Source organism: Acomys russatus, chromosome 24, assembly GCF_903995435.1.
Source record: "Acomys russatus chromosome 24, mAcoRus1.1, whole genome shotgun sequence".
Lineage (NCBI taxonomy): Eukaryota > Metazoa > Chordata > Mammalia > Rodentia > Muridae > Acomys > Acomys russatus.
In genome coordinates, this window is record NC_067160.1 from 54,691,679 (window position 1) to 54,718,745 (window position 27,067).

Here is a 27,067-nt window from a genome sequence, read left to right on the forward strand (position 1 = left end):
CTCAAACCAATGCATATAAAATAAAGTTAAAAATAAATAGTCAGATGTGGTAGTGTATGCCTAAAACCCCAATTCTGATAAACTAGAGACAAGAAAATCTCAGGGGCTTGCTGGTTAGCCAGCCTAACTAAAATGGCAAGCTCTAGGTTCAGTGAAAGACCGCCTCAAAAAATAAGGTGGAGCTGGGCAGGTGCATACCTTTAATCCCAGCACTGGGGAGGCAGAGGCAGAGGCAGGCTGATCTCTGAGTTTGAGACCAGCCTAAGTCTATAGAGTGAATACAGGATAGCCAATACTACACAGAGAGACCTTGTCTCAAAACCAACCAACTAACCAAACAAGGTGGAGAGAAATAGACGATGACATCAGATATTGACCTCTGGCCTACACACACACACACACACACACACACACACACACACACGCACACGCATGCACATCCACACATGCGTACACACATGCACATACACACACTAGCATGCCCCCATTTCTTCACTAGTGAAATATTTAGGTGCCAACAGCCTCCATGGATGGTTTTATAAGAAGCTAAACAAATTTACAGCTAAAGCACATTGGAAAAACCAGGCAAGCTTTCATTAATTCTTTATATAGGGAAATACTGCCACAGAGCCTTGGTTTCAGAACTAATGAAGCAAAGGAGAGAGAAAAAAATTAACAGCCTTTGGATCCCTCAAGTCCTTGTTATAGGGCAACTGACCTTGTTATGTGCAGGGGGAGGGACTCCTACAGTTGTGAGGGACCACAGGGACTGAGGCACAGCTGCAGCCCGCTCTCTCCCTTTTAGATCTGGAAGAGGGGACAGGTGCCCGCCCTCCTCAGGAACATCAGCTAAATTCTCTCTCTCTCTCTCTCTCTCTCTCTCTCTCTCTCTCTCTCTCTCTTCTCCCTCCTCTCTCTCTCTCTCTCTCTCTCCTCTCCTCCTCTCTCCTCTCCTCCTCTCTCTCTCCCTCTCTCATCTCTCTCTCTCGCCTCTCCTCCCCTCTCTCTCTCTCTCTCTCTCTCTCTCTCTCTCTCTCTCTCCTCTCTCTCTCTCTCTCTCTCTCTCTCTCTCTCTCACGCACGCACATTTCCCTATGATGGGGGGTTGGGCAGTGGAAATCATCCTCTAGTACAAGAGCTGGTCAGTTTTGAGCCTCCCTTTTGTTTGTTTGGTTTGGATTTTGGTTTTCTGACCCAGGGTTTCTCTGCATAGCCCTGGCTGTCCTGGAACGTGTTCTATAAACCAAGCTGGCCTCGAACTCAGAGAGCCATCTGCCTCTGCCTCCTGGGTGCTGGGATTAAAGGCATGTGGCACCCAGTCTTTCTTTGCTTTAAAGCCGAGGTCTTGGTATGTAGACTAGGCTGGTCTCATCCCTGCTGTAGCAATCCTCCTGCCTCAACTCAACCTTCAAGTTCTGGGATTGCAGGTTTCAATGACTTCTGGAAGGCGGAAGAGGCAAGCCCTCCCAGAAAGACCTGATTTTAATATCGCCTCAACTGCGCAAGAGTTCACTGCGGATTTCAGCACACGGTCCAAAGCTCTTACAGCAATTCACAGGAACAGCGCTTGCCCACTTTGCACAAGCAGAAACTGGGTTCCCAATGACCTGAAAAAGGCAGTAAAACAACAGACACCTCCTTGACTCTGGGCCTTGTGGTAGCATCCTGTGTGGGCTGGAGACTTGAGGAAGAGGAAGGGGGTCTTCGGGTGTGCTCTGACTTGGACGATAAATGAGAAAGGAGGCTCCTGAGGCTTGACACCCCCAGCTTCTTGCCACACAGGGCAGGTAGCCATGACACCCCGGCCCTCTGCTATCCATGTGGGTTTAACATCAGTTACCCTTGGAGGGACAGAGGCTGGATAAAGGCTTCCGTGTGAGCGTCCCGAGGTTCAGCACTCAGAAAGCCTTCCTCCTCAGAGCACACGTGCTCGCAGAGGCTCCCTGCACGGCTGTAGGATGGAGTGCAACTTTCCAGGGGGAACAGCAATCAGAGCCGAGAACACATTCAGCAAAGCAAGAAGCAGTTAATCAGGAAAGACCAGCGGATGACGGCCATGCCAGGGACACTGAGACAATCGCCACCACTGAGCTCTGTTAGGTTCGCAGGTCCGGTGGCCAGAAGTGGCCTGGGGAGGAGGTATCAGGCAACCCCTAATTAGATACATTATCCATCTTCCTGACACTTCTGTGAGTTGTCTGCTCCACACTGGAGCCCCAGCTTTGTTCCGAGCAGGTTAATTGATATTCCAATGCCTTAGCTCACCGTACCCCTGTGGCTTGGCTCTGTTTTATCACACATCAAAAAGGCCGTATGCTCAGGGCACTCCGCACAGAGCTGGGGGTCTGCACAGCTGCAAGGGGCATGGTATCACAGGAGGGACAGGCACCGAGCAGATGTCACAGCTGCAAGAAAGGGAAGCAGAGAGGCCCGGCAGCCCAGGGAAGTTGGAGAGGCGCAGCAGAGCACAGCCTGCCGCAGCAAGGCAAGGCTCGGCCTGCATCGTGCACAACACTGGCCTTTCCTGCTCTCCTGACTTATCAAAGCACAATTAGCGAGGCCTGTGGGAAGCCTGGCTGCCCTCTGGGCCGCTGCCTCTGTGATGTCTGTGATGTGCTTCCTTCCCTCCCTGGCTCCTCAAAGGGAAGTCAGGGTATGAGTGCTCCCTGGGGGTTCCCCCAGAACTTCCCCTCATCATCTTCTCAGCCCAACCGAGGACACTAGAGAAAGCTCCATTGGAGCCATCTGGGAGCTCCTGGCTGGATCTTCCAGGGGTCCCAGGAGGCCAATAGAGGCTGGAGACTTGGACTGCAATCACATTCCCTTGGTCCAAAGTCTAAGTCACCAAGGCAAGTCTAAGAGGCTTTGGAAACCCAACACTGCCCCCCCCCCTTCTTCTCTAAATGAAATGCTAGGCTGTCCCCAGCATGTAAGAGAAAGGAGGCCCAGTGAGATGGCTCAGGGGTAAAGATGGATGGACTTGACTAGTTTTGCCATGGCCATCATAACTTTGAGAAACATGAACCGTTCTTTTTGTTTGTTTGTCTGTTTGCTTTTGTTTGTTGGTTTTGTTTTTCGAGGCAGGGTCTCTCTGTGTAGCCTTGACTGTCCTAGACGTGCACTGTAGACCAGGCTGGCCTCGAACTCACAGGGATCCACCTGCCTGTGCCTCTCAAGTGTTGGGATTAAAGGCGTGCGCCACCACTCCACGGCTCAGGAACCGTCCTTTCTATGAGCGGCCCAGATTGTCTGTGACCTTGATATATGCTAGCCCATAGGGTGTGGCGCTTTTAGGAGGTGTGGCCTTGTTAGAGGAAGTGTGTCACTGCGGGGGTGGGCTTTGAGATCTCATATGCTCAAGCTACGTCCAGTGATACAGTCTCTCCTTGCAGCCTGCGGATCACGATGCAGAACTCACACCTCTGGCACCATGTCTACCTGCACACCACCACGACGGTAAAGAACTAACCCTCTGACACTGTAAGTCAGCCTCAATTAAATATGTTCCTTTATGAGAGTTGCCATGGTCATGGTGTCTCTTTCACAGCAATAAAACCCTAAGACACTGACTTTCCTTTCTCTCTCTCTCTCTCTCTCTCTCTCTCTCTCTCTCTCTCTCTCTCTCTCTCTCTCTCTGTCTGCCTGTCTGTCTGTATATATATATATATATATATATGTATATATATGTGTGTGTTATAAATATATATGTGTATTATTTACATATATAATATATATACATTTTATATGTGTGTGTATATATATATAGAGAGAGAGACAGACAGAGAGAGACAGACAGACAGAGAGAGAGAGAGAGAGGGAGTTTGGGGTTTTTTTTGGGGGGGGGAAATTATCTACCTAAAACCTCTTACAAAAATGGAAACTGGCCGGGTATGGTGCACACCTTTAATCCCAGCACTCGGGGAGGCAGAGGCACATGGATCTCTGTGAGTTCAAGGCCAGCCTGGTCTACAAAGTGAGTCCAGGACAGCCAAGGCTTCACAGAGAAACTCTGCCTCGAAACACTCCCCGCCCCAAAAATGGAAACTGGCGCTGGCGAGGCGGCTCTACCGATGGACCACCTGCCATGCAAGCATGAAGACTTGGTTGGATCCCAGAACCCACACGGAAAAGCCAAGTGTGTTAGCAAACACTTCTAACGCCAGTGCCAGGAAGGCAGGGGCAGGCAAAGTGTGTGTAAAGGTGAACGACCCTGTCTCAGGAGGTGGAAAGATGGCTCGGCGGTTAGGCACCTGCTGCTCTTCCAGGGGACTTGAGATTGCTTCCCAGCACCACATCCGGTGCTTCACGGCTGTCTACAACTCCAGCTCCAGGGCCTAAAGTCCTCCTCTGGAGTCCACTGGCACCAGTGTGTGCATACACACACCTAAAATAATAATCATGATAATGATAATGATAATGATAATAATAAAGTGGTGAGTGACCGAGGAAGACATCTGAGGGAGACCTCTGGCCTCCACACCATGTGCACACACAGGCATGCATGCACAAACACATGTACACACATACACACAAATAATTGGAAAAGAACTGAAGTTTGGACAGCCGTGGGGCCTTGCTGGCTGTCTGAGGGCCAGTGGGCCAGAACCGAGGGTGTTTTTCAGGCCACCACAACAGGTCAGCTGCTGTCACTGTGGCTCCGCACTCATGTGCCTGGCCCCGCTCTGCTGCCAGACCCAGATCCAGGAGGACAGTCAAAGGCTGGGAAAGACGTGGAGGTGAGGAGATGACTTCATGTAAGGATGCCTGTCTCTCCTCCGACAGGGCCTATTGACCAATGCAAGTCACAAGGAAGGCATTGTGTCACTCGTGTGAAAACAGAGGCCTTCACACACTGAAGTGTGTGCTCATCTGAAGGCTCAAGTGAGGAAGAACTAACTCCTTTCTTGTCTCGTTCGGACTGAGGTAGCATCCGTTTGTTTCTGCTGTGTGACTGAGGGCTCCCATTCCTGCCAATGGCGTATGGTTACAGCCTGCTGTGCCTGGAGGCCACCATTGGGGTCCTCCGACCTAGTAGCGCGCTCTCTCTCTCTCCTCTCTCTCTCTCTGGTGCCAACAAGGAGAAGCGCCCCCCCTCCCCAGTCTATATTACCTGCTCCCAGAGGAGGAGACTACACAAGACATGGGCACCAGGAAGCTAGAAAACCAAGGGCAGGCACCTCAGAGTCTATGTGCCACGGGGATTGAAGGCCCTGAGTGGGGAGGGGTCAGTCCAGAGGAGGACTAAAAAGCCTGAGTATCCGGGGGCGGGGGGTATGAAGCTGAATGCAGGCAGGCCTGCAGAGGGACGCTAAGGACACGGCCTGGAAAAGTCTAAGTGCACAGGTGTATGTGTGCATGTGGAGGCTGATTCTGCTGGACTCGAGGGCTAGTGAGCACCAGGGACCTGTCTCTGACCCACCAGTGCTGGGGTTACAGGCATGCGCCATGCCCAGATTCATAGATTTGTTTTAAATAAACAGCCTCTGTGTATGAATGATGAGCTTCCAAGGCAGGTTTCCCCACACCTGTCTTGAGAGAAGAAACCAGGTGGGGGTGGGGGTGGTCAGGAGAAGGGTGTCTGGTATCTCTCGAGTTCTGAACTATACAAATGGATATACTGTGCCCCCTTCCCTCTCCACCCCCTAAACCTGACCCCTACTGGCTTGTCTTTCTGCCACACCACATTTTTTAATGCAGTGCTGGGAATTGAACCCAGAGCCTCCTGCATGGTTGGGGCTGAGAAGCCACAGGAAGGAAGCCATTGGAAGGAACCCAGGAACTTGGCAGGAAGTTGGACCAGGAAAGGGAGTGTCGAACAGAGCATGCACACGCCGCCGGCCAGGGCACCACAGAGCGTCTCTGGTTCTCATCCCTCTCACACGCAAGCCCAGTGCTCTCACCTTCCTTCTTAGCTCTCCTTTGTCCACGAGAACGGGTGTGGACACCTCTGACCTGAGGGACACGACTGTCCCTAAGCAGTACCTCATACATCTCTGGCAGACTGAGCTGCCACCTTTTCGTAGTTCTGAAGTGAACTGTTAATTTCTTTCTGTCTAATGCATTTGATGGTCACTTCAAATAAAATTCTTCAAAGAGATTGCAAAAGGAGAAAAAAGCAGGGGAAAGAAAAGAAACAGGGCACTGACTGCAGGCTCCTGATGGGCTGCGTTTCCCTGAACACTGTTCCCTGCAATCTTTTTGTGGTCTAAATTACCAATTCTAGTCCCTGTGTAGCTAAATAATAATAATTACCATATAAATGAATATGCATATGTGTCATTTTTCTCCCGAAAAGCAAGAGAGCTTGCTTGTTTTGGGTGAGGGTTTGTTGTGCTTTTGAACAACCAAAGCTCATAATTAGAAGCCTCTCCTCGCCCTGGAAATCTGTCTCCGTCGGGAAGAGATGAAAACGGCTCGCGATGCCCCTTGAAGGTTAAAAGAAATCTTAAAACAAACTGAAGGAGGCGCTTCCTTCCCCTGCACGTAACAATGACTGGGGACACAACAGACAAGTAGGTCAGAGAGGTGCGCCTCCGTCCTCCAGCCCAACCCCACTGTTGTCCAGGTGGGGAAATGGGAGGCACGAAGGACAGAACACTGACGGAGCCTCCAAGCATCTAGACAGGAGGCCCCTCCTCAGTAAAGGAAAGTGGAGAGCAACCATGGAAGACACTGATGTCAAACTCAGGCCTATACACACACACACACACACACACACACACACACACACACACACACACACACATCCCTGCATGAGGTGCTGGATGGAGCACTCGGCCTGTCCATGCATGCCATAGAACTGAACAGAGCGGCTACCAACAGGTCATAGGCTTTCTAACTAGTACAGATGTGCCTGCAGTGAGACGAAGCAGAAAAAGCTGTTCCCATCATTAGTCACCATGACGGTAAGTATTCCAAGTTTCTGTGTGGTCAACAGTATCAATCGCAACACAACGCAATCGCATGGAATAGGATATAGCCAGAGCAGAGATTATGATATAAACAGGATCAATAGCAACACGATGTCACCATTCTGATGACAGTGGGAGCTCTTGGCAAGGCCTCTGAAAGCCGGACCCTGAACTGGGGTCACACACTTGAGGCGTACTACAAAAAGAGGCAGCGTGGATCAAGCTTATAATAGGCTCTGGATAGTTTACTAGACATTGGACTTTGTTGGGGCTTTGGATACAGCTCAGTTGGAAGAGTGAGCGCCCACCATATGCAAAGCTCTGGGCTCCATTCCCCACACCGCAGGGACCAGTTGTCGGGGGTCATGTCTGTAACCCTAGCACTAGGGACACGTGGGCACGAGCATCAGGGATGCGAAGCCAGGCTGAGCTGTGCGACTCTTCTGTACCCTGGATGGCCAGCTTCAGGTGTCCAGCTGAAATTACAGAAGACCGGCAATGCTTAGCAGAGACCTGGCGGCTCCGACCAGCTGGGTCTGTGTCTCTTTCATGTTTCCCTTTTAAAGATTTGTTTATTTACATGTATATGTATATGTCTGCAGCTATGTACGCAGATACCCATACACGCCAGAAGAAGGGACTGGATCCTTGGAGCTGGAATTATGGGCAGCTGTAAGCCACCCGATTGGTTGCTGGGAACCAAATTCTGGTCCTCTGCAAGAGCTGCAAGCTTTTGTTGTTGTCATTGTCGTCGTTGTTGTTATTTCGTTTTGTTTTGAGACAGGGTTTCTCTGTGTAGCCTTGGCTGTCCTGGACTAGCTTTGTAGACCAGGCTGGCCTCAAACTCATAGAAATCTGCCTGCCTCTGCTTCCCCTAGTGCTGGGATTAAAAGTGTGTGCCACCAGGTCCAACTGCTCAAGCATTTTTAAAAAAGATGTATTTATTTATTATGTACACAGTGTATCTGCATGCCAGAAGAGGGCACCAGATCTCATTACAGATGGTTGTGAGCCATCATGTGGTTGCTGGGTATTGAACTCAGGACCTTTAGAAGAGCAGGCAGTACTCTTAACCTCTGAGCCATCTCTCCAGCCCTGCTTAAATATTCTTAACTGCTTAGCTCCCTCTCTAGCCCTTCATGTTGCGTTTCTGCTGTGTGAAATCGGAGGGCAGCGGAGTTCATGTCAGTGCATCTTGCTGTCAGGACACACACAAGACCATTCTGTAACTCAGCCTGAAGCCATTTGTTGCTCTGCTTTGCAGGCTAAGCTTCCACACAGAAATATGGCCACGGGGTGTCAGTAGCCTGAGAAAACACATTTGCATGGATCACTGCTGCTCTGTCTATTCTGTGCCTCGAGAGGACTGTCTCTCTCAGAGCTGCTCAGCTGGCTCCAGGTGCCTTGGTTTCCGTGCCAGCCAGTGTGTTCCCAGTTTTGTGACAGCAGGGCGAGCTTCTCTTTACCCTCTTTCTTCATCTCTTTGCCTCCCCTGCATCTCTGTGCTCCCCTACAGTTATGGCTGAGGAAAGGAGGGAAGACCCACAAGGCACTCCCAAAGGCAGGTCCTTCCCACCATGACTGCCAGGCCCCTCCAGGGTGACTCCTAAAACATAGGCCAGCCAATGCATCTGGCCAATCTTGGATGTTCTGGTCAAGTTTTATTGGGTTGCAGGCCTGCCCTTCCACGGCACCTGGGTTTAGCTGCCTGTGCATTACGTCAGAGCTGAGTAGTTGCCACACACAGAGCCAGCAAGCCCAAACAACCTCATCACTGCAAAGCTTGTCAGAAGAGGCCTGACTATGGGCATCTGCTTGGGAACAGGGTCCCAAGACACTCGAGCAAATGTCCTGCTCACCCCGCCCCCCTCTCACTGTTCTCCTGGGCCTGGTATGGAGGTGGTTTATAGGAGACTTGAGTCAAAGTCCCAGAATTGAAATCCTGAGGAGTACCACAGGAAGCGACCAGGGAAGGAGCTTAGGAAAGCAGCTCCCAGAACAGGAAGTGACCAGGGAAGGGGCTTAGAAAGGCAGCCCCAGAACAGGAAGTGACCAAGGAAGGGGCTTAGGAAAGCAGCTCCCAAAACAGGAAGTGACCAGGGAAGAGGTTTAGGAAGGCAGCCCCAGAACAGGAAGTGACCAGGGAAGGACATTAGGAAGGCAGCTCCAGAGCAGGAAGTGACCCAGGAAGGCAGGCTCGGAGTTAGTTTTTGCTACTGTAGAACTCCTAAGGCTTGTTTAGCATGAGCTTTATTTCGCTCATGGTTTTTCGGCAGATGATGATTAACCTGCATCATCGCCAGCCTCTCTGGCTTTAGAACTCCCATGAAGTCACATCCCTGGGTGTCCAGGGAGGCATTTCTAGAGGATGACCTGAGCAGAGAAGACCCGCCCTGAACATGGGTGGCGTTGCTCCATGTGCTGGAGTCCCAGACTGAATGAGGAGAGCGCGAGCTGAGCACCAGCGTTCATCTCTCTCCACTTCCTGTCCGTGGACACAACGTGACTGACCCACCTCCCGCGCCGGCCACCATGCCTCCCCCAACAGTATTGCAAGGACTGCGCTGAGAAATGAAGGCTTTGACCTCACCCAGGGCCCCCTGGGTGGGACAGAGGCAGCAAGGGGTGGCATGGCCCCGCCGTCCTCACCGAGCAGCACAGTGTCTTGGCAAAGAAACAGGAGGCTTTGGAGACCGAGCAAAACAATAACTCAAACAAAAATCTCACTGGACGGGCTCAGAGGTGGCGGAGGGAAGGTGGAACAGGAAGAATGAAGGAGCCTGGTGAAGTTCACTATACAGTCGCCCATCTGATAAACAGAGCCGAACCTGGGGACCCGTGTGACAACACACATGTCACTAGAGCATGGGATGGAGAGGAGAAAGAGCGCGGTGCATGGGGACCAACCTGATATGCGTCTGGCCATCTTGCCTGTAACGGCTGTCCTGGCGCCAAGTCACCCCAGGATGGATGCCTCGGGTCATTCAGACAGGCAGTGGTGTGCAGCTGCTGCGGCTGGACTTGCATCTCAAGCCATGTCAGACACGTGAATAGGTTTTAGGAAGATGCCAGGAACACTGAGACCCACCTTTGCATGCCTTAGCATAACAGCCCTGTTCCCTGCCGTGTGGGGCAGGCAACGACCTTGGTTACTGTGATCCAACATGTGCTCCTGTCCCAAGGTGCCCCTGACTTCTCTTGTGTGACTCTGTGTGTCTGTCTGCTTGTGGCTGGCACTCAAACACTGGGCCAGACTTTCTGGGTTTTTTTTGTGTGTTTGTTTGTTTGTTTTTTGAGACAGGGTTTCTCTGTGTAGCCTTGGCTGTCCTGGACTCACTTTGTAGACCAGGCTGGCCTCGAACTCACAGCGATCCGCCTGCCTCTGCCTCCTGAGTGCTGGGATTTAAGGCGTGCGCCACCACGCCCGGCAGGGCCAGACTTTCTGAACCGGTGTGGGAAATGATGTAAAGGACAAAAGCTGACGCTGAAGCGATGGTTCCGTGGCTAAGAGCCCTGCCTGCTCTCCCAAAGGACCAGGGTTCGGTTCCCAGCATCCAATCATACTGCTCACCACACTGTCTGTGACTCCGGTGCCAGGGGACCTGATGCCCTCTTCTGGCATCCATGGGCACACGACACATGTAGTGCACATACATACACGAAGGCAAAACACTCGGACACATAAAGTAAAAAGAAATAAGTCTTAACAAAAAATAAAAGTTAAAGACCTTCGTCACTTCTGCGTCACAGGTTGGTCCGGTTGGTCCCTTCCCCCACACACTTTGGCAATCGCCTTTTGCTAGCTGCTCCCCTAGGACCTCTCAGGGTGGGTTAGCTGTCCTTCCAGGTACCCCAGCATAGCTGTCACCTCCCACAGCTGCTCTGAAGGCCCTTGACCACAGACTGACCATTGCTGGACTTCTAGTCTCTGGCTTCACCTTCTCTGTAGCCTCTGGTAGCCACCCTCAAAGGTGGACACATCCCTTTCCCTTATCCCGGCAGCCACGCCCAGCCACGCACTGCCCTGCAGTCTTACCCTTCTGAGGCTGTCATCCTCATTAAGGCTCTCCTGGACCAGGCCGATAAGTATCGAGTTGGGAATTCTCTGAAGGAAAGGAGACAACGGTGTGAGGTCCTCAGCCCCAGCCTGGAGCTCAGTGGAACAAACACTGGTAACACCCTTGACCGGCCCCTGAGCATTTTCCCCACAGAAGGCATGCCCACAGCATCCCGACCACACTCTCTGACTTTCTACCACCCAGCTTCTTGCCTACCTCCAAGCAGCAGGCTTCCCCAACCCTCATGACATACAGTTCATGCTGCTCAAGCGCCGATAAGGGAGTTTTCATTACATAAGCTGTTCAAGGATGTGTCCCTGATCCCAGGAGTGGTGACGTTTCTCATGGAAAGGAACTGTGTCTTTGGCCTTTATACTCCACACAAGGTAGGTGGGCGGGCCACTGGCCAAGGCTCAAGAGTGTATGCACACCTCCCTCCACCTGCACACTTGATGACTTCATACTGGTGACAAAAAGCTGGCTTTGATGGGAGTGTTCACACCAGGATAATGGGTAAACAGTTTAAGGTCTTAACCTCAGAGAGCTGGGTTTGCGTGCCGACCAACAGATCCCTGCCCCAGGAGCAGAACAGCACCGAGGGCACGTTCCTGGAGGCCTGGCTTTTATGAATCAATGGCATTTCAAAGTCACAGAGTCATAACAGCTACAACTGGCACCTCCACTTCAGGTGCCACCTACCTGGCTTTTTCAGACAGGGTCTCTCACTGGCCTGGAACATTCTAAGTAGGTTAGGCTGGCTGGCTAGCAAGCCCTGGAGCCCTTCCAGTCTCTTTCTCCTTGGTGCTGGGATTACAAGCATGCATGTCACGTGCCTGACGTTTTTTAGGTGGGTGCTGGGGATTGAACTCAGGTCTTCATGCTTGTTCAACAAGCTCTTTACCCACTTAGCCATCTCCCCAGCCTGTGCTTTTTGAGACAAGGTTTTATGTTGCCTACACTCTCCTCCAACTCCTAGGTAGCCAAAGATGACCCTGAGCAACTGACCCTACTGCCTTTCCCACCTATGTGCTGAGACTAGAGACAAGTATCACCATTCTCAGCTAACCGAGGGTCTAATCCAGGGCCCGATGCATGCTGGGCAAGTATTCAACCAATGGAGCCACGTTTCAGGCCAGTCGGTGGCTTTCCTGGATCCCACCCCCGGAGTTCTAAACTTGAGAATCTCTATTTCTAACATGTTCCCAAGTGATGTCATTGCTCCTAGTCTGGGGCCTCACAGGGAGAATCTCTGGCCTAAAGTGAGGACCTCAGAGTCAAAGGGTGGCACCTGGTGGCAGGTGAGGCTGCCATTTTGCTGGTGCCAGGTTCCTCTCAGGTGTCCCAGTGGAGTCCCCCAGGATCAGCACTATAGAGGCAGTGGGTAGGTAGCACGATCTCTTCTCATACCCTTCCAGCCCCCTCCCAGCCAGAGTAGTCTCCATCCCCGGGGCCATGTTCCCAGGGTTCACCCTCCCTTCCGGATGCCATCCACTCAGGCAGCATTCACATGGGTACCGAACGGAGGGTGCATCGGCCCAGACGCAGGGGACGGTGGCAGGCCTGGGTGGGGTGCATGCCTCAGGAAGCCCTCCCAGCAGGGGCTAGGGAGTGAATATGAGCAAGGCCTATCCCAAGTGCCCCCTGCCGTTCCCTGCCACTGTGCTGTCTGGATGGCAGCTTTGATGTGTCACATCATCACCAGGGCTTCTGGGCTGCTTCTCGAAGCCCTGCCAAACTGTCTTTGCGGGAGTCAGGCCGCCTCCTTCCACATCCCGGTGGTAGCATCTCCACCCTCCAGCCCCCAGGCCTGACTTCAGGGGAAAAGGCAAAGACAAGCAGACGGAACCCAGGGTGACTTCCCCTGGCACAGGTGTGAGTGCCTACACTCACTCGCCTTGGGCAGTCTGCTTCCTTGGTTGCTTAGGGACGGCCCTGACTGCATCTACTTTAGCCAGCTTAGCTTTTGGTCCCTTCCCTGGCAGTGTCCAGTGTTGCCTGCAGCAGCTTCTGGGGGCCCAGCGGTGGGATGATTAGCGGGACACCCCACTATGCCTTCTTTTCTTGAAGGACATGCTGACTGGCTGCCGAGAGTTGGCAGGTGTGAGGGCTGGGCCTGGTTCTGCGCCCCCAGGACAGCTTAACCTCCAGGATTAGACATCATTTCACATGGGAATGGCATGTGCTCAGGTCACCTAACAACAGGGTCCACTCCCTGGGTCACCTAAGTGGGCACTTCAATGCACAGTACAGACTTCAGTGGAGCAGCTGAAAGGGGCCTCCTGAGACCATTGGTCTGCACTCCACAGAGACAGCAGCTCTGCCAACCTGGTCAAGAACCTTTGGCAGGTCTAGAGAGGCAGCTGGGTGGGTAAAGGCACCTGCTGCCACCCGACTCCTGTGTTCAAGTCTTGGGACTCATTTGGTAGAAGGCGAATCTACATTTCCAAGTTGTTCTCTGACCTCCACAAGTGCCTTGTTGCCTGAGCACATATAAATGCACACACACACACACACACAAACACAAACACACACCCCCACACACACACACACACACACACACCATGTAAGTATAATTTAAAAGTAAAAGGTGGTTTTTGTTTTGTTTTGTTTAAAGAACACTTCCCAGACTCTTACACAAAGTTCAGCTGTTACAAGTTAGCAGGAGATTGAGGGGTGGCAAGAACCAACCCCCAGACTCTGGAGGAAGAGGCAGAGGTTGGGGACAAAGGGCAAGAGAAAGGAGGGAATCAGAGAGGCAGCCTCCATCACAAGGCAGCCAGTGGCACCCAGGGAGGGTCAGGCAGTGTTAGGCCCTGGGATTTGGGAAGCTACCAGGCTAGCACAGAAGCCAACAACCTGGGCTATTAACTACCCAGAATTGAAATTTGTAGAGACGGAAGCTGAGCACAGTGGCACATGCCTGCAATCCTAGCACACAGGGCGTGGAAGCCAGAGCATCCTGAGTTAAAGACCATTCTCAGCTCACAGTCAGGCCGGGATGGAGGGGGAAATACATCGTGAACACTGTGGAGAACTGACTAGGAAGAAGCCAGCTTGAGGAAGGCCTCCCTGAGACTCCCTTTTGAAGTTCAGCTCATTTATTCACTCCAGAACCTCAGGCAGCTCTGCTCCAACACAGCGTGTGATTTAGAGGGTGCCCAGACACAGCGATGTGACATAGTTAACTGCAGTGACAGAAGGGAGTTGTGTTGGGTGGCGCTGGGCTCTCATATCCATATTCCCACTGGTCCAGCTCTGGAGGACCAGCTCTAAGTGAATGAGGCAAGGTCACAGCACAGATGGTTTCTAAGGTGCCCGGGGTGGGAGTGGACTGTGCTGCTGGGGCTGGAGGGGCGGGGGCTGGGAACCCCTGGGGGAGGAAGTTTTCATGAGTTTGCATCCTTCCTGTGGAGAATTCTATCCTGAAGCTGTGGGACCTGACATGGGAGCAGCTGACAGCAGGGCCTGGCCCGTGAGGTTCTCATGGCTTCTTCATGCTTTGTTATATTTCATAACATACAGCTCAGAATCAACAAAAAGCTGTGTGAACCCTGGCTGCCATGAACCCTCAGTGTCTTGGGGGGCAGTCCTGCCCCCTTGGGGTGTTCTGACACTTTGATTCCAGGCTCTTCCATGTTTCAAAGGAACCTTAACTCTGCAGCTTGAGCAATGCTGGCAGCCTGTACCTGCGGCTCAGCAGGTGATGGTCCCAGACCACACCAACCACCACGTCTGACCACTGTCTGTATCTGATGTGGTCTACTTTAACCTTTGGTTTTGACCAAAAAAAAAAAAAAAGCTGTCCTTTGGCATGGTGGGTGGCTAAAGCTCACAGTTTGGTTTGAAGATTAGGTAGCCTTGTGTTTCTGTGAACACACCCACTGCTGGGGCCGGCTGCCAGATGGATATGGCTCCCAGGATTCCGTGTCTAAGCCCTAGAAGGGCCAAGAGGCCTTGGCTGTGGCGCTGGACAAATGAGTGGGCTGTGGCTCTATCTGAGACAGTGACTGAGGGGGCCTAGAGAGTGTCCCATACACTTGAGTATCAGCAAACTCGAGGGTCCCACAGGAGGAGGAGGGGACCTCAACCTCAGAGGGTGGCAAAAGATACATCCCCACTCTTTGCCCCAAAGGGGATTTTGAAAACAGCATTCTTTGCCTTTCTGTTTGATTAAAGAGAAACAGTGTAGTGAACCATGAGACAAGGAGGGAAAACATGCAGAGGTCTGGGCCATTAGCTGCAGAGTTCAGCCTGACAGGTGAGTTCCAGATTCAATGAGATATGACTCAAACAAAAACAAAGACATGGTGGAGAGTGGTTAAAAGGCACTCATCAAAAACAAACACCACTCATCATCATCCTCTGGCCTCTGTACACACGCATGTGCACCATCATGTATGTACACACACACACACACACACACACTCATACACCAAACACATAAACACCAGTCATGTGCTCTAGAGACCCTCACTTAGCTGGGCATGGTGGGCATGCCGTTAATGCCAGCCCTCGAGGCTGGGAGTTCTAGGGGAGGTGGCACAGTCTGGGAAACAGCATCTCTGGTCCTTGTGGGACTCATACACCCGGGAAGAAGCATGAACAGGAAGTGCTGAGGGATGACATGGAGGCACAGGGAGCCCTACAGCGTCGGGGAAACACGCCTGAAGTCTGGCACTGGGGCTGGCATGTCTGATGATAGCCCTTTAAGTTACAGCTCAGCTCAGCCCCACAGCCCAGGTGTGGCCACCAGCTCTGTCCCCTGCACCAGACCGGGACACTATGTCTCATCTAGGACAAACCACTGCCCTTTACCTCATCTACTTCCCCACGACGAAGGGCCTCAGCTCTGAATCCCCCCTTCCCTCTGTCATATTTGCCTAAATCTTACCTCAGACTTTGCTTTTTCAGTAAATTCAAAAGAAAACGGAGGGCTGGAGAGACTGCTCATCGGTTAAAAGTACTTGCTTGTCTTCCAGAAAGCCTGAGTTCAGGTCCCAGCACCCACATTAGGTGGCTCACAACCAGGGGCTCTGATGCCCTCTGCTTGCACATGGAATACATGTGTGCATGTGCGCACACACGCACACACACACACACGCACGCAAATAAGAAGAAATCTTACAAAAAATTTAAAAAGGAGAGCCAGGCATGGTTTAATCCCAGCACTCAGGAGGCAGAGGCAGATGGATCTCTGTAAGTTCCAGGACAGCCTGGTCTACAAAGGGAGTCCAGGATAGCCAGGACTACAAGAGAAACCCTGTCTCAAAAAAACAAAAAACAACAACAAAAAAAATTTTTTAAAGGAAGGAAGGAAGGAAGGAAATGGAAACTAGCCAAGCCAACGGAAAGCAGAGACCTGAAGCCTCTGCCCCTCTGCCAAGGGACCAACCATACCTTGTAAACCTGTAAGTGTTTTTTGGCTTCCTCAGCCAGATAGGAAAAATCTTTTCCCAATAAGTTCTCCTTGGTGATGAGATTGCTGTTCAGATGTTTGCAGAGCCACATTGCCTGAAAGAAGGAAAGCAGAAAAAAAAAAAAAAAAAAAAAAATCGAACATAGCACACACCTTAGGTATAACTCCACAGAGCTGGGAGATGGCTCAGTCGGTTACATGTTCCCCTGGCCAGGACAGAGGCTTGAACTCAACCCCCGAATCCACGTAACAAGCCCCAGCATGGTGGCACACTTGTAACCCCAGTGCTGTACAGTGAAGACAGAAGGGTCCCTGGAGCTTGGGGGCCAGGCAGGCTGGGGTACTAGTGACTTCCAGGTCACTGAGAGACCCTGTCTCAGAGGAGGTAGAGGGTGTTCATGAGCATACTGCTAACACACACGCGCACACACACACACACACACACACACACACACACACACACACACGTGCGCGCTGTAACGTCAGGGAAGCTGAGTCAGGAGAAATGTTTGAGGCCAGCCTGATCAAATAGAGGGACCCTGCCTAGAAACAAAACAAAAAACAATGCAATTCAATCTGCCAAGTCCTTCCATATTCTGTTAGAAAAAAGACGGACAAGGAGCCGGAGCTAGGACCATGTCCTAGCAGTGGAGTGCTTGCCTGGCATGTGTGAGAACCTAGGAAAAGAAGAAATGGCTGGTCACGGAGAAACAGTCATTTGTGGGTGACTGCAGAGGCCCCCAGGACGCAGACACGCCAGTGCATCCCAGCCTCTCACTCAACTGCACACTGTCTGCTTCACCCACCACTGGCCCTGCGTGGCCATCTGCCCACGGGCCAAGTGGCTGCCTTTCTAAGCTCTGCGGACTCCAAGGGAGAGGTGGAGGCAGGTCTCTGTGTTCCACACCTGTCCTGCCCTGCCCTGCCCTGCCCAGCAAATCCCTCCTGGTGACCAGAGAGGAGCTCTATACCTAAAGGAGACCCTCACCCCAGGGTGCCGCACTCTTGAGAACACAGCTCGGTAAGAGAGCCCAGCAGGTGTCTCCAGGCAGTCTGTCATGGGTTCAGTCATCGATAGCACTACGGATGGCCCTGTCCCAGGGGTGACCACACCCATCTTTAGGGGTGTGCAGGACTCGGAGCTTGTCAAGTAATCGGGAGTGGGGGTAGGGGTGGGGGGGAACCCCTGTCTCTAAAAGTAACGTCCTGGTGGGGGCTGGGTTCAGGGAGACTGACTGAAAGGAGGAGAATAAAACAGGAAAGCTACATATGGAGACACGAGACAGAGAGGCAGACAGACCCTCACCACGCACAGGGTGTTTATGCAAGGATCACCTGTATTAGTTCTTTTTTGAGGTATAGTGCTAGCTCAGCAAGGGACTGCCTACTGTACCGTGGCTTAGAAGGTAAAAAGAGCCCCACCTCCGATTGCTGTAATTTTAATACATCTATGGCACTAGCCGGGCAGTTGTGGCACACACGCCCTTAATCCCAGCACTCGGGAGGCAGAGGCAGGCAAATCTCTGAGTTTGAGGCCAACCTGGCTTACAGAGCAAGTTCCAGGACAGCCAGGGCTACACAGAGAAGCCCTCTCTTGAAAAAACAAAAAGAACTATACAAGAGAAACTCTGTCTTGGGGGGGGGGAACAAAAACAAATAAAAAACAAACAAATACTACACTAGGGACCAGCTTGGTGGGTTGGGGTACCTGATGCCAATCTTGACAATCTGAGTTCAATCCCAGAGACCCACATAATAGAGAGAGGATCGACTCCTAGAAGTTACTCTCTGGCTGCCGTATGTGCCCTGTGGCCCACGTCTGCCCCATCCCCACCAACGCACATATGTACATGTGCACACATACAAAATAAATAAGATGTAATACAAATTTTAAAAGAAAGCCTGAACATGCAGCTGGAGATGGTGGCCCACGCCTGTAACTACGGCAACGGAGAGACTGAGGGAGGCTTAGTGTGAGTTTGGGACAGCACGCGTTCGAGGCCAGCCAAAGATAAAGGGTAAGATCCTACTCTCAAAAGAAAAAACAAAATAAAGTCAATGAGCTGGAGATTAAAGCCTTGGAGAAGATGAAGGAGCCAGCTTCCAGCCAGTATCTGGGGTGGAAAAAAAGACAAAGAAAGAAGCCAATGGCTGCCATGTTTACCCATCTGGTCTGGCCTTTCCCTTTACAGTGGAGAGACCAGAGAGAAAAGCTGGCAAAATGATGACTGAGTGGGGAATCTCAGGACTGACTGTGAGAGGCTGTGGCAGTCGTTCCTCTCAGCGGTTCAGTGATTTCACCTTCCTCACTCAGACTCCATGACTGACTGAGGCCTCTGAGGTATGCAAGCTGGCAGGCTGAAAAGTACTTCCGAGAAATGCATTCCACAGCTACAGCTGAGGGAATACCCAGGGTGCCTCTGGGCTGTGACCAGGGAAGCAAGCGGTCAGCAAAGTGGTAAGGCAGCACTCATCTCTGAAGGGCTGTGTGACTGTGGCTTTATATTTTCTAGCCTCCCACCTGTAGGTTTGAATGAAAACGGCCCTCACAGGCTCATAGAGGGGCTAGTAGGCACTATTAGGAGATGGGGCCTTGTTGGAGTAAGTGTGTCACTGGGGGTGGGCTTGAGGTTTCCGAAACTCAAGCCAGGCCCAGTGGCCCACTTTGTGCTGCCTGCTGATCCAGATGTGGAACCCTCAGCCCTCTCCAGCCCCACATCTGCCTGCATGCTTCCCACCATGATGATAATGGACTAAACTTCTGAACTGTGAGCCAGCCCTAACTAAATGCTTTCTCTATAGGAGCTGCCGTGGTCGTGAGTCTCCACAGCAACAGAACGCTGAGACACTGCCTATGAACACACATTGCCATCTGTGTAATGAGAAAGTGGGTAGGAAGAGAAGTGTGGGCCTGTGGACAATCCACCAATGCACAGAGTCCTCTCCGCTGGAGCGTGAGCGCCGCACTCTACAATGGCATTTAAAACAAGGCACTTACGATGGTGGTTTTCCCCGAGGCGGGTGGACCTAATATCACGACCTTCGGCACTGTGGAAGAGAAAGATTTGCATGTCAGCTCTGGGCGTGACAAAGTGGCCTCCCACTCTCTGCTGCTCTGGGTCTCGTTCTTTCCTTCCTCCTCAGATTTCATTTCTGCCAGTGACACGGCCATTCATAACCCTGAGGCTGGGAGACGCTTGTGCCCAGAACGCATTCTCTGTGTTTAGAGAGGTAAGCGATCACAGAGATGGTTTATTTTTCTATCTCCACGGGGACACAGACACAGTAACTTGTTTGCCAAACTAATGAATATCAAAAACAATTGGGATTTTCAAATGCCATAAAGCATTTTAAGCAGGGACTTTGTCTTGGGGACACTCTTTCAAATAAAGTTGTATTTTATGTAAATCGACCTTTGATGTTTTATATATATACATTTATATGTATATATATTTATGCCTTCTTATTTAGCAAATTGTATCCTCCCACCCCATCATTTTACAGGAGAAAATAATGGAAAGAATCCTGCGGTGTATAGGCCAGATTTATAAAACCCAAGGTGGGTAAGTCTTTGTTTTCCAATGCAGGCATTTCTATGCAAATTTTCAAAAAACCCTGGTGGTTTATTTATGGCTATAAGTCCTGGCACTGGGACAGTCTCATTTCTGCAGACGCTCTAGTGTGTCATCTCGGAAACCGTGGAGTAGCTGCCGGCAAGCAGGAGGAGAGAGAGAAGCCTACCACAGCCGAAGGCATGGGGCATGGGCACAAACAGAGTAAGGTGGACATGAAAGCCCACGGGTGACTTGAAGTCTCCTGATGACGTCGCCTCCACCCTACTTGTCTAGGGTGAGTCCCTTAGGGGACACCTGAGCACTGTCTGTCTACTCCCCAACTCTCCTGAGGCTCTAGTGTTCACATGGAGCTGGAGATGAGGCATGAATGACTGTCCACTCTGGGGACAGACACAGAGCTGGAACCAGAGAGCAAGTATCCTTTAGGCCAGCAGTTTAGTGGCCGAGCACACGGACACCCTGCTAGACTGCTAGCGTTTAAATAGATTTCTGCCCAAATTCCCAATACCTTCTCTCTTCTGAGGTGATGGCGGAAGTGAGTGTGAGATGATACACACACACACACACACACACACACACATACACACTCACCTCTGAACGTCTCACAGTAGCACAGGACCAGGGAACATAACAGAGGCTCCCCAAGGCTCCACATAGCAGGCAGCCTAGCAACAGTGAGCTGTGCACTCTGGGTACTACAGTGCTCTGCTAGGCTGAGTTCCCAGAATCCTTTAAGTTCCCTTGGGCCCGCAGGGGCATTGCTTCCAAAAGGCTGGGATAGGCCCTGCTTTTCCTAATAGCCCTGGTGTTCAGAGACTCCCCCAAGAGTCCCAAATGATCCCTTCCTTTGAGCTGAGAGGCCTGGGGGAAGTCCTGATGACCCTAACATAATCTGACTTCATCACTTGTCATGCCTCTGTCAAGAAGGTCCTGGTCTCCACACAGCCCCATTGCTTCTGCCTGCTTGAGACTATACCCTGGTTTACTGTGAAGGGCTTGGCGTCCTTCCACTACAGTAAACTTCACTACAAGGCCTAAAAACAAGGGCACTGCTGTTCCCAACCAATAGCCAGCTCCTCGAGAGGAGCAGCATCTGCAATGGCCATCTTGGCTGTCCCAAGTGCCTGATGTTACCACTGAGAGATACCATTGCTGCCACCTACAAAGGGCTCCCTTTGCCCGTCGGCATTGTAGGGGGCTGCTAAGACTCCTTGGGCAGCCAAGTTGGGACAGGCCTCAGGAAAAGGGCAGAGGCTCACAGAATCCAACACAGCTGAGGAGCCATGCCAGGGCTATTCCCCAGGAAGGACACCCTAAGCAAGGCCACAAAAGGACATGAGGAAAGAACATCGCTCTTTCAGGCACGGACAGCACAGCCTTTGTCCTTGATACTCTGTGGTCCACCGGGGCTGCCACCAGCTACTGCCATCCAGGAACCAGGCCTCACAGAAGCACTGGCAAAGAGGGACAGCACATGGCATAGGTTGTCAGAGAAACTGGGGGCATTTCCCGCATCTGAGATGTCGGTGCAGGGCTCAGGGCAGGAAGCAAGGGTTCCATTGTCTTCTCAAAGCTGCAAGCTCGAACAAGACCTCCCAGGGCCTCCGCCTGAGTGAGAGATGTCACGGCAGGTACAAAATGCCATTTGCAGCCCAAGTGTGGGAATGAGGTGGCTTTGGGGACACTTGGTCAAGTGAGAGGTAAAGGTAAGATTGGAGCCAAAGTTCAATCTGGGGTTTGGAGATCAGAGGGTGGGTGATCAGAGGCAGAAGAGCTTCATGTTAGAAATCAGGAAGATTGCTAGGACTAGAGAGAGAATGTCTGCTCAGCCAAAGCCAGGATGACGGAAGACTGCTGTGCGAGCCTACTCTGGTACCCACTGCTCTAAGCACAGGCCTTTGCCCATCCCTTGGAACGCCGCCAGCCAGACCCACCAGGGATGCTGGCGATGAAGGGAGATCTTGCATCGATGGTGTAACCAGGACATCCTGGGACTAAGTCCGGCTCCTGGCTGGTATGTTCATGTTGGCAAAGGCCCTGGGCTGGGGGCTACACAGGAACTGTTCCTCCCCTCTGTTCCTGGCTCTCATAAGTGGCACCCAAATTGTACACGCCCGAGGAAATACTTTAAAGAGGAACATCGGGTCCTTCTTCCCTCCCAATTTCTCGTACTCACTTATATGACTAATTTTGGTTTCTTAAAAAAAATCTAACACCTTGAAACTCCAGCCTCGCTCATGAGTAATTATTTATAAACAGTGTCATAAAAGGCTGCTTGACTGCCAAGAGTAATCAAACTCCTCCAACCACTTCAAAGAAAATCAAAGAACCTTTCCATCCATGAAGCCTTTTGAGGCTTAACTATGAACGTGATTTAAAATTCACAAGGAACCCCTCAGGTATCGGAACTCTAATACAAGGCTTTCCTGGACAAGCGTTTGATACGAAGCGAAATGCTCCATTATATCCACCGCCGCCTGTGCTAATATTGCCCAGGGCCACCGTAAACGCTCGCTTTGTACTAAATGCTTTTCTCGAGGCAAAGGGGCTGCTAGCCCGATTGCAGAGCCTTCCCTCCCTCCCGCCCGCCCTCCCTCCCTCCCGTGCATGCTCACAGGCTGGGGTGAGTTCCTCCTCCTATGTCAGTCACTGGCCAGCATTATATGGGCCTGAGTGACCCACTGCCAGTAGGCAGGAAGGTTGCGTGCCTGGCTCCGGTGGCGAGGAGGCAAGCTACTCTTGCTTCTCCCAGAGGAGAGAAGGAAACGCACAAAGGATGTCTTGGGACCCCACCGAGCTCCAGAGAGGTGTGGATCGAGCTGGTTCCACCTGTTTTGTCTGAGACACCCCAGAAAAGTTGCAACAGCAGGGTGGCTTTCCTGCTTCTCCTCCTCCACCCACTCTTATCTTTGCTTTTCTGGGGGATGAAAGCCTATGAGTGTCCCTAACCAACAATACAGATGTCCCATAGGTGCTCACCACAGCCTGCAAGTAGGATGGAGAACTGGGGGATGGTTAAGGCACTAAAGCCATGGTTATGGGACCTAGGATGTGGGCCTGAAGAACATGCCAGCTGGAAAGTGACACCCACACGAATGACAAGTGAGTGGCTCACCAGTCCCCAGCACAGGCCTGGATTCCTCTCCCTGCAGCAGAGGGTGCTTGCTGGAATAAAGAGAAAGAACCCATGAAGAGCAGCAGTCTTGGCAACGTTACAGAAACGTGTGGTAGGTGGCCACAAGCACGTTGTCACACAGGAAGGAGGTAGCTAGCTGTCCAGCATGCATCAACTGCACCGCACCCAGCCCAGAGCCATGATGTGGACACTTAGGAAAGCTATTGCAGGGCATCTGAAGCTGAAATGCTGACCTGCAGCCAGTGCAGCGGCACCAAGACAGGAACACAAGGCACAAGCAGCCTTGGGTGCTGACAGGGACACAAGGCGCAAGCAGCCTCGGGTGCCAGGCTCTTCAGGTCCAAGGTGTACGGAAGCCTAAAGGTTATTGGTTCAAAAAACATTTTCCTAGAGTGGGGTGTGGAGTGAGAGCTCAGTCATTAAGAGTATTGGCTGCTCTCGCAGTGGACCTGGGCTCAGTTTCCAACACCCTTACAGTGGCTCACAACCATGTGTACCTCTGTGAGCACCGCATGTACATGGTGCACAGACACGCATGCAGGCAAAACACTCATGCACACACGCGCACACACACACACACAAAATGAAAATAAATACATTCCCCTCCCCGAGAGGCACATCCACCCAGGCAGGACACTCAGATCAGCAGCAGACAGGGCCAGTACAGAACCTCCCTCCTGCATAGCAGAGCGACCAGCCAACCTGGAAGAGGCAGAGAGAATTGCCTGGGGCAGGGTAGGTGAGGCTATGAGGAGGCCGTGGAATTCTGGCTCCCTCCTGTCACAGCTGGATTTCCACACAGACTATGGTCTCAACCTCAAGCTGAGTGCTGGGGTACCCAGACTCATCAAGGTGTGTGGGCAGGACACATGGGAAAAGGCTGGTGAGCAGGCACGGGGCCCACTCTCTCTATCTTAAAAAAAAAAAAAAAAAAAAAGAAAGAAAGAAAAAGAAAAAGAAAAAAATTAGAGATTTGTTCCCATTTCATTTCCGTTGCTAACTGATAAGATACCGTGATGAAACACAACTTCAGAGATCATTCCTTTCAGCATACAATTCCAGGCTACAGTTCTTCACTGAAGGGAAGGCTACTCCCTTCACAGTCAAGAGCAGAGAGAAAGGAATGCTCACCTGCTTGCCTGGTTCGGCTTGACTTCCTCTATTTTCACCCAGTGTGAGGATGGCGCCACCCACAGTGGGATGGGCCGGGCTGACAATTAAAGCTAAGCATCACAAGGTTTGTGTGCATGGGTGGTACCTGGGACTGTGCTCATGTCAAGACCCCTTGGAGCTAACGATACCGGCATTTGAGGGATGCTCAATCTGATACAGAGGTGCTGGAGTCCCAACCTGAATCTCCACAATTGTGTAGCAAGTTCTCTGTAGCTGCTGAGCCATCTATCCAGCCCCCTCTCTCTACCTTTTTTTTTTTTTAATGTATACAGTGCTCTGCCTGCATGTACACCTGCTCACCAGAAGAGGGCGCCAGACCCATTATAGATGGCTGTGAGCCACCATGTGGTAGTTGAGAATTGAACTCAGGACCTCTGGAAGAGCAGTCAGTGCTCTTAACCTCTGAGCTATCTCTGCAGGCCCCCCTCTCTACCTTTTAAAAACCTAACTTTTTTTGTTGGTTTTGGCTTTTCAAGACAGGGTTGTTCTGTGTAGCCCTGGGCTGTCCCAGGTAGACTCGGTAGACCAGGCTGGCTTCAAATTCAAGGATCCACCTGTGTCTGCCTCCTGAGTGCTGGAATTAAAGGTATGAGCCACCACGCCAGGCTTAAACCTAAACCTAACTTTTATTAGACAACTTACCATCATTTCAGACCATAGGCAGTCCAATCCTACAGTGGGGCATCTCAAGCCCTGAATGCTAACTTTACTGGTAAGAAAAGCTCCCTCAGAACCACTAGTGAACCAGTAGGAAATTAAACCAACTAAGCAGGACACTAGCTCCCCCAGTGGCTCGCCCAGGGCAGAAGGGTCCTGCTCTCGGCTTTGCAAATCTACCACCCTGGGATGCAGGGAGGGGCCCTGTCTATTGGAGGGCCTCCGTCTTCCCAATTCTGCACTGGAGCCTAGGGTCTAGCCAACCCGCCGAGGTTGACCAAGAGGTTGGAGGAGCTCGGCAACTCCGTTAGCGGGTGCTGATAATGAGACCCTTGGAAAAGTCCTAGCTCGCTGCTGTCTAGGTAGGGCAGAAACCAAACTTCACCTGACATGCACTGTGATCAGAGAGTTTAAACCCAACCGGCGACATCAGCGAGGGCAGGCGGGCGGCATTAATAATTGATTACATGGGCCATTCTGGGGTTTGCATTTTAATAGCTTGGCAAGAGAATTTTTATTAGTTAGGCTCAAAAAGGAAAGGAAGGAGGCACTCTCCAATTAGCTACCGCAACTTGTCAAAGTACCTCCCTTCCGTGTCCAGTTCTGACCCTCCCCTCAGACACAGACAGGATCGAGGGGCTCCTGGGTTGTGGCCAGGGTGGGGTAGGGTCACTGGAGGAGATGGGGGTGACAGCTACCACATACCCTCTCTGAGCACTCACCGTTGTCATTGTTTCGGCGCAGGTGGCTGATCATGAAGGGAATGGGGTCCTCTGGCTGATGGATCAGGAGCTGTTCCAACAGGTTCTGTGGGCACAAGCAGATTAGCAGGAGATTAACACCTGCAGGGGCCCTGGTTGCCATGGAGACCACTTGTTGGAGGCATCTGCTGGGGTCACTGGCTGCAGAGGCCTGAGGAAGCCCGAGGCAGTCAGGTCCCCCACCTCTCCTCCATTTGTGCTTTCCACACAAGCCTTCCCATGGTCCTGCGCTGCTCTCCTGTGGCAGCGCCTTACGAAATGCCGGACTTCTCCCTAGAACGCCTCCTGATCCTTCGCTTGGTTACCCGGTCATCAGATCTCAACGCACCAGATAAATCCCCGCCACGCTGTTACTCCTGCCATGTGCACCTGTGTTCCCTGCTCAGCCACTCCACGGTTTCTGTGGTCCTCTCTGCACAGTTACAGTAGGTGCCCAGTGCACAGATGTTAGCTAGGGGACGGAGCCATTGCTGCCCGCTGGGTCTCTCCACAGTGGGACAGAATACTTATCAGCCAGATATTTAAATCGCCCTGCACACTCTGGCCCGGTTAACCCAACTGAGTAAACACAACAGAGGGGGCGATTTTCAGGGTGGCACACCAGGGACCTGAGAAGCTGACAGGATCTAGGCAGGTAGGAAGGTGCGCTGGCCTATGAGGACATGTAGGGCAGCCAATGACACCAATGGGGAGTCCCGTCCCAGCCCAGCTCTAGATCTCTAGTCCCTTCCCTTTGAGGGACCCAGCTCTCCTCCCCTCCCCTCCTACTGTTTGTTTAATGGCACAGCTGACTAACTCTGTGCTTCCATCTGTCGCTGCTTGCTTCTTGGCTAAGAGACTGCGCACATAACACATCTGGAAAAAATGAATGCTCCGGACTGGCACGCCAGGAGCATTTCTCAGGGCAAGAGAAGCCGAGTCTGTGACAGTGACGCGGATGCTGAGAATGGTGCGACATGGGTCAACGGCAGTGGATCCGCAGAGCTGTCCACACCATCCCAGAAACTGAAGAGCAGGTGAGGGGATGCGGTCCAAGTGGCAGCCTGAAGTACTGTGCCCACTTCTGTTCTCACGGCTTTGATAAAGCCCACGTTAGATGGCCCAAAGGCAGACAAGAGATAAATGCCATTTTTATAACTTCCCAACTCTAACATTATTTGAAAATAAAATGATGGTAAAAATAAAGTTTCCTTGGTGGTTGCCCCACCAATCCAAGGAGAAAACAGGCCAAGATCGTGAGTCTCGCCTTTCCTGGCCCCCAATTTAGCTGCTGTGTGACTGGCCACTCTGTGTCTCCCCCTAGCGTTAACATTTTCTTCCAAAGGAAACAAGCTTGCTGGAGGTTCCCGTTCCTTGGCCTGGGCTTACATGTCACTATGG

General features: G+C 51.8%; 1 protein-coding gene across 2 annotated transcripts in view; it reads right to left on the reverse strand.

Moving 5' to 3' along the window:
• Ak8 (adenylate kinase 8) overlaps positions 1–27,067 on the reverse strand; it is a 115,337-nt gene that overhangs the window by 87,493 nt on the left and 777 nt on the right. The window contains exons 2-5 of one of the 2 annotated variants that reach the window (XM_051166763.1): positions 25,649–25,733; positions 19,384–19,433; positions 16,367–16,480; positions 10,948–11,016 (exon numbers count right to left, since the gene is read on the reverse strand). In XM_051166763.1, coding sequence (XP_051022720.1) covers positions 10,948–11,016; positions 16,367–16,480; positions 19,384–19,433; positions 25,649–25,733 — 318 coding nt within the window. Of the gene's footprint in view, positions 1–10,947; positions 11,017–16,366; positions 16,481–19,383; positions 19,434–25,648; positions 25,734–27,067 lie in introns of those variants that run through there. The other variant, XM_051166762.1, reaches the window with a different exon arrangement.